The sequence below is a fragment of the Nanorana parkeri genome, unplaced genomic scaffold, assembly GCF_000935625.1.
Source record: "Nanorana parkeri isolate BGI_ZX_2015 unplaced genomic scaffold, ASM93562v1 scaffold60, whole genome shotgun sequence".
NCBI lineage: Eukaryota > Metazoa > Chordata > Amphibia > Anura > Dicroglossidae > Nanorana > Nanorana parkeri.
Window position 1 is genome coordinate 73,948 of NW_017306328.1, and position 8,003 is coordinate 81,950.

General features: G+C 41.2%; 2 protein-coding genes across 2 annotated transcripts in view; one reads left to right on the forward strand and one right to left on the reverse strand.

Moving 5' to 3' along the window:
* The window catches only part of CDKN2AIP (CDKN2A interacting protein), a 54,628-nt gene that overhangs the window by 6,502 nt on the left and 40,123 nt on the right, over positions 1-8,003 (reverse strand). The window lies entirely within an intron of this gene.
* The window catches only part of LOC108804467 (cytochrome P450 3A29-like), a 19,651-nt gene continuing 12,813 nt past the window's right edge, over positions 1,166-8,003 (forward strand). The window contains exons 1-3 of the mRNA XM_018576226.1: positions 1,166-1,309; positions 2,523-2,616; positions 5,856-5,908. Coding sequence (XP_018431728.1) covers positions 1,239-1,309; positions 2,523-2,616; positions 5,856-5,908 — 218 coding nt within the window. The 5' untranslated portion in view covers positions 1,166-1,238. The remainder of the gene's footprint in view (positions 1,310-2,522; positions 2,617-5,855; positions 5,909-8,003) is intronic.

Genomic DNA, 8,003 nt, shown 5'->3' on the forward strand with positions numbered 1-8,003 from the left:
GGGGTGCAACAACAAGGAAGAGAGCACCCACCTGAAATGATGGCAGATAGCAAGGAAGCTAATGCTTCATTTGCTATCTGCTGGTTTTTTTTTGTGTTCTGACAGCTGCTGCCATCAGGACAAAAATAAAAATGGCATAGGAACTAATATCTGGATTGCTATTGGATATTTCAATTTGCATTAGCCAATAGCAAGCTGGCTATTGCACCCGGCCTCTGCTGCTGTCAATCAGCAGTGGTTTACCTGATGGAGAACTTCAGGTCCACCTCTGCTGACTGAATGCAGCAGTGGGCGGGTGCAATAGCTAGTCTGCTATTGGCTATAGCAAATTGAAATAGCCAATAGTAATCCAGCTATTAGTTCCTATGCCATTTTTTTCTTCTGACTGACAGGGGGCCCCGATGCCAGAAAAAAACCAAACCAGACAGCACGGTAAAGTTTACTCTGCTAGATCGAGCAGAGTAAACCTTTCCGGGAGAAAATGTTTCTCTCCCGGGTGTCCGGGAGCCGCTATCTAATAGCGGGAGACTCCCGGAACATCCGGGAGAGTTGAGATGTCTGTGTTAATAGTTGAGGTACGTGAATGCATTTTTAGGATTTAACTCCTGAGTTTAGGGGCATGATTCGTTGTCTGGCTTCTCTTTGCAGAATAAAGCACAAGTTATCCATCAGGAAACAGTAACATTACATTACGAAAGATTTTATTACACAGTCTTTGTATCCTGTGATATCCACAAACCCCTGTGATGTACTGAGCTGAACATTTGATACAATAACACTCTCTCCATATCACACCCCCCAATCCTAATAGGTTGGACTTGATGGACTAATGTCTTTATTCAACCTCAAATACTATGTAACTATGTGACTGCTGCCAAAGTGCAGAGATGATTTGAGGATCTACATCCGAATGATACACATTTAAGATACTTTTTTATTAATAGTTGAGGTACTTGAATTCATTTTTAGGATTATGCTGCTACATACTAAGCTGAGCATTTGATAATAAAACTTAATATGTGGTTTATCTGCACGCACCCATACCCTAGGCCTCTAGACTCTGCCCTGTTGTATACTGTGTCACTGGTCTCCACCCATAGAATGAAGTCACCACTCTATAGAGAACAGTATAAAAACTGCTGCCAAAGTGCAGAGTCAGAAGTGCAGAACCAGAAGAAGAAGAAGGGAAAGACCTGGCATATACAAGGGAAGGTCCAACAACTAAGGAAGATAAAAACATGTATTTCCTCCCAGAGTTCTCCAAGGAAACATGGATTCTCATAATCCTTTTGCTGGCGCTTCTCACTTAGTGAGTACACAGTACTGTTTCATAAGTGACCGGTTACATTTACATACTTTCTACATAAGTGTGCTTTTTATTTGATATCGCTTGTTATTACTGTCCATGTGTTTTAAAAGGCATTTATTATATAAAGGTGTTATTTCCTTTTGTACTCTTTCCCTATATCATAAGCCTGCAGATACACAGGCTCCCGTGTATGGAAAGTGTAAAAGTTATATATTCTTGCTGCCTTTAGCAAACAGATTTGCTGATTCATTTTCAGACTGCATGGCAGTAGAAAGCTATCGACAACAAGAATTATTTTCTTTAGAACTAACTTTAAACAGGTTCACAGTGAAAATAATACTTCTATGTATAAACAATATCCTTCTAAAACAGATCAATATTGCCATAGCCATGTATAAACAGGACCGTCAGCATTGATTATGGGATTAGTATATTGATTATTGTTATAAAACATTTAACGCTTTGACCATATTTTTCTTTTGCATAGGGAAGCACGCTGTATACAGTAGTGAGTATCAGCGATGAGAATGGAGGACAGCGTTGTCTTATATAATAATATTATGGCAACAAGACTATTATTTGCTTAATTACCTGGACTTATGTTCTCCTGTATTTACACAGGGAAGGGAGAGGTAACCCATTAATGTAACCTACTCTTACAGTTGCTATTGCGTCAATTGACAAGGGAAGTCTCAACCTTAGAAACAGGTAAAAGTGCAGGCGTCATCTTGTAATGATCCCTGTAATGTCTGTACAGAGGGAATATATGGAAAGCAGCAGCACGATAGGACAAACTACGCTGCTTCTAGTATAAATACTACTGAAATCCAGTAGACATATTCTATGCAGATGTTCTGTTATTAGACCTGGTATATTAGCTGTGGGACTCATTTGTAAAAACAGGACCAAAAATGAGTGCTATTCGCTATGGCCTTAATCAGATTTTAGTTGTACAGGAAAAATAAGAGCTAGATCCTGATTGGCTGCTAAGAGCAACTCCTTCAGACTGCAATTTTAATAAGTCTCAGCAGGACTTACAATTAGGGGTGAAGTGGTCTAGTCCCTAATAATATCTAAAGCCCAACCCCTACCAAAATCTTTGTTGTAGTTCTGGATATAGTGGGAATCAGTTTTTTATTGCTATGTTGGGGAGATTTCTATTGATTTCTTGTCTGTTCACCGTTAACTACACATGTCATCTGCTCTTTTTCAGCTATGGGATTTGGCCTTACAGAATTTTCAAAAAGTATGGAATACCGGGTCCTAAACCCCTGCCATTTATTGGAACGTTTCTTGAAAACAGACATGTGAGTATACAACCTCTTTGCAGAGAGGTATTGTGTCAACCAGATTTAGAAATCTAATGTTTAAATTCTAACCATTGTGCTTTAAAGTTTGCTTGCAAAAAGGCCCTAGCACCACATTATTAAAGTGAACCTGTGCCCAGACTATGCACACTTAAAGGTCAGCGAGTGCATGATTTAAAGCTCTTTTACTGTTTGTTAAGAATATGTAAAAATACATATGTACAAATATATATGTTTCACATGGACACCATCCATTCCAATCATCAGGGGATCCATCAACAGATCCCCTGCTGAATCGGTGTGGAGCGGATGCCCCTTTTGTGACATGGAAATGGATGTGTGTAACTTTGCATCCCAGTACCTCTAATCGCTTATATACAGGTCCATTTCTTTTTGGACCTAGACAGACTCCCAGGATACATGTCCATTTACATCCACCAGCCCATAGACTAACATTGAGCTTCCAATCAGATCCCCCTTAAAAAAAGTGACCGGCAGATCTAATCCGAATACTCTATTGGGCACAGGTGTACATCAACCCTTTCGCTGCCACCGACGTAAGGCTAACGGCAGAACACAACTGCTTGCAGCTGGCCAGCTCAGTAAGCCTTACGTCGGTGGCTTTTTCCCTTCTGCTATAAGCTTGTGGTCTTCTGTAAAATAATAGCTGTAATCAGCGGCTATTAACAAAAAATCCGGGCGCCCCGCCGGCCGTCGGCATCTGACAGCTTCTCCTCCCCGCCTGGAGCCGCTCCGTGCTTCTCCTGGGATCTCCGCTGTTCACCCCTGCCTGTGTGGGCTGAGAAAGCGGGGATCCAAGGGGAAAATGACAGCTGAAGCAGGCGAGGAGAACAGAGGAGAAAGCGCTGCCACTTCAGGATGGCCAAGTGGTAAAGAGAGAGGAGCCGGTAGGAGAGCAGAGACACTGTCATCCTGTCAGTTTCAGGATGACAGCAGGTCTCTGCGTGGCCGAGCGGAGGATCGGTAAATATCTGTGATATTTACCCATCCTCTGTGTACAGAGCAAACAATGGAGTGATCAGCTGATTACTCCAGTGTTTGTAAACAACAGGGGACACATAGTACTATACAGCCTCACTACAGAGGCTTCTACCCATTTAGAAACTGGTGATAGTAAATATTTTACTATCAACCGTTTCTGAGTGAATGGGAAGCCTCTGTACTGGGTGCTTTACAGTCATTTAGCACAGAGGTGGCAGAAAAAGAGATTGAGGTTTCAAAAGGGAAATGTCGGGGTCAGGTTCAGGCCCCTGATATTTCCCCAAAACCCCCCCAACAGTAAAAAAAAAAGAACAACAAATAAAAATACAGTTTTATATTTTAGATTTAGTCAGAAAAATATATTTTCTGTGCACTGATACTGATTATAGTGTCCTTTTATCAATTTGATAAACATTTGCGCAATTATCGCAGGACCTACAAAATTGGTAGCACCATCTTTTTATTCTAGTGGGCCTTTGCTTTTAGAAAATGTACAGTATGGTTACCTTTTTGATGGTCTTTTACAATCGCTAAAAGCTGCAGTTGAAAATAAAAAAGGGGGCAAATTGCAAAAATGGTGTGGCCAGCTGAGGTTTAAAGTGTTCCGGAGGGCTTGGCAGCGAAATGGTTAAACTTACACTTTAGGTTCTCACACTTTATAGTTGTTGGTGATCCTAAGAAGTATTGTGGAAAGATTGTACAGTGCGTGGCCTGCTGTGGAGTACAACATTTGGCCATTCGTCAAGTAAGCTTTTATAGCACACCATTCTGAACAAACAGATTAACAAATATGTTTTCATTGAACAATAAACTAAAATATGTGTGTGCCAGTATTTCAGAATTGATCATTGGGGACCAGTAGGCTATTGGCCAGCATCTGATCAGCGTCCGTGATCTTGATTTTTCTGACTTGGATAAATGAGAAAATGAATGATAAACCTTTCTGAATAGAACAGGAAACATACAAATCAAATAAAGCAATCAGAGAGATTAGCAATGATTAACCTGAAACATATGAGACCAAACATGGCAGAGTAAATAGGGACCCAGGTGACATATTATATGGTTCATTGGTTGCAAGAATACAATAGATGGAAAAGGTAAAAAGTAGAGGCAACAAGGTGAAGGTGAACTCCCTTGTAGTACTTCCTTGGTGGTAGTAGTAAAACAGAACCCACTTTATATACAGTTCTGAACTCTGAGTTATGTGCAGCCACTTCCCTACTGTAATAAATGAAGCCAATTTGTCTGCGTTTCATGTGAGTGGGATTGGAAGCGTTGGACTTTCCTTATTGGATTATGACTCCATAAAAGAATGGCAGATGTTCAGGAAGAAAGGGATTTGAATATTTCTGTGTAAATATTTACCAAGAGGGTTATTCACAAAAGAGCCGAAGGAACCAGCCATTGTTTCAGCTGATTTTTCTTCGCTTCGGCCGCCTGAGCCCGTCGGGTCAGTCGGATCGAAGGGCTGCTGTACAGGCTATTCACAATAGACCGTACAGCAGCTGAGCCAAATGCATATGCTTTGGCTCAGCTGAGCTGTATGCCGATGCCAGCATCCGTCTTCTGGGTTCCGTCCCTTGCGAGCGTCCGCGTCGCGGGGGGGGGGGGAACGGGGGGAGGAACAGTTAGAGAAAAAAATTGAAAAAAAAGCCCCGAAAAAACAAATAGAACAAAAAAAGGAAGAAAAAAAGGAAAAAATCATACCGCCAGGGAGGTTAAAGCCCAGTTACTGCTTTTGCTGCAATATACTGATTCAAACCTTCAGTACTTTTTTCTGCCACTGAATGTCCTCAGACTGATGGCCAGCATCATTTAACCCAATCCCTCTGAGTCCAGGGCATTCTAGACCCTCCTCAGCCCGTCACTGTACAGTGAAAGGAGAAGCAGCACAGTGATACGCTCATTTCTCTGTCACTCTGCTTTCTCCTCATATCAGCATGCTCCTTGTCATCACATGAACTAATTGTCTGTTTGTACTGCTTATTATTTTTACATTTTGCTCTGCTGTACAAGGACTGCAGGAGGCTAATATCAGCTCAAATGTAGGTACATACGCTGCTTGCATTTAATAAAAAATACATGTTATATGTAGTAATGATTATGATATACATTAATTTTTGTCTTTTATATCTGCCTAGAGTTCAGTTTTACCTTGTTGAGTCTTATGCCTGTAGTACTACAAACCATACATGAGGTGCTGTGTCTCAGTTTTGTAACCTCTTTTGTTACAGGGGGTTTTTGAATTTGACGTGGAATGTTTTAAGAAATATGGCAAAATATGGGGGTAAGTTCCTTCTTTATACAATGCTGATCACAAACAGCTCTGCTTCTACCCACCATGCAGAGAGGGTATCATGTACACTATTTGGGGTCCCGGCCTAAATTTGCTGCTGGACCAATTCTGCCCAAAGACAGATCTCATAGATGGCTACAGGTGTCTATAGACATTAAGGCAGTGGTTCTCAACCCGTGTAACCTCAGGACCCACATTTGTCCTTGGTCAATAAGTCACGACCCAGGTTGCACTGCAATGTTCCATGTTGTGGTACTGCGCTTTCCGGTGCAGGCGATCAAACTGGGGGTGGGAGGTGCGTTTGGGTTGCCATTACAGAAATTGGAGTGGATCCTCAACCTGGGGTCCAGTGTGGGCTGCTGTGCTGTGATGGTGCTCCATCCATATGTGTATTGCTTGTAAAGCTCCCGTGCTCGCCCGTAGAGGTGTAGGGAGCCAGAATTTGATGAGCTGCAGGCAATGCATGTATGTATGGCGCTCCCTTGTGGCCATAGCCCCACCTCAAGTCTACACTCGGCACTGGGCATCATGTTTTTGAATGGCTGCTCGGCGTGAGAACTGACAGTGCTGCGCTAGGGGGAGGCAGAGGATCCTCTCACCTAGAAAAGTGGAAGGCATGTGGCAACCCACTGGACATGGGGTCGCGACCCACTTTTGGGTCACGACCCACCAGTTGAGAACCAAGGCATTAGATGACAGTCTCCTGCAATGAGGACAATCTATGAAAGTCTATGAGGCACCCACAGATGCACCCGACCCGTGCTCACTGGGGACAAAAGCAACTAGAAATCCTCATCTAACTGCATTTCTTTTCACCCCAATATAGCAGCTTATCCAGCTTATACATACATCTATGGGGTCTGTCTTTCCAGTCAGTCACCCTGCGCTCGCTCTTTATCATGTTACAGTGATATTTAAATTGGTCACATATTACTAATAGAAGTCATGACAGAAGTACATGTTTTTCTTCTAAAAATAAAAGTATTTTTATGTTATTACTTTCCTGTCAGATAAATCTGAGATCTTCATAGGAATATTTTACATTTGCACTTGTAGCCAGAAATTGGTCTGCTCAAGGCTACATTTTCTGATTTACTGTTGTGTGGTGAAAAGCTTAAATAGCCTGTGTGGTACAAAGATCTAAGTAGCTGGAGATCAAACTACACACAGAGCTGAAAGAGGGAGGCACAACTGTTTCCTCTCTCCTGGCAGATAGGAAGCCTTTTTGGGTTTTTATTTAGGCAATCAACAAGAAAGCTATCACTTTGCATTAAATGTTTCTTTCTAAAATAAAGAATTTATAAAAGAAAAGGTCTAAAAAAATCTTCTAATGTAATAAACATGGAATGTGCCCAAAAATGATTATACAATCCAGTCCCCAGAGTGTCAAACACAGGTGGATGTCATCCCATGTCATTTCCTGTCTACCTGATGTCTATGTATCTTTAAAGAAGGGCTCCAGGAAAAAATGTATCACCCCTTGTAGTGGGGCTACCCCCACACTGCAAGGGTTAAGTGCTCCTTTATGTCTAGGTTCAAAAATAACAAAGAAATACTCACCTGAAGCTCCAAACCGACATGCTGTCACGGCGTGTGACCCAAAAAATGCACTGTGCTCAAAACGTATATAATAGAAAGACAAAACTCCCCTGAAAAAACAATCTTAACCTTTAAAAAAATATAATAAAGTTTCCGTTGCTCTGTATACATATCTCATTGTACAGCAAAAGTCTTTGAAGTTTTAAAATATTTAATGACCAAATACATGAATAACAGGATACAGCAGTGAATTGAGTTAACAGAAAAGAGAATGAACAATTCTTAAAGTAAACCTGTCACAAAACTGAGCTATTTAAGTGAGCTTTTATGATGAAAAAATGATTACGCAGTGCTTACCTTTATATCAAATAGATAAGTAGATCTTACATCTGTAAATATTGTAGATCATACCCAACAAAAGATCAAGTTGTTGATTATTAGGGTTACAACTAATCGATAAAATCGATAATAATCAATACTGAGAATCATTGTCAATGATTCTCATTATCGATTAGTTGATTCAGCGTACAATGACCACACCACGCCA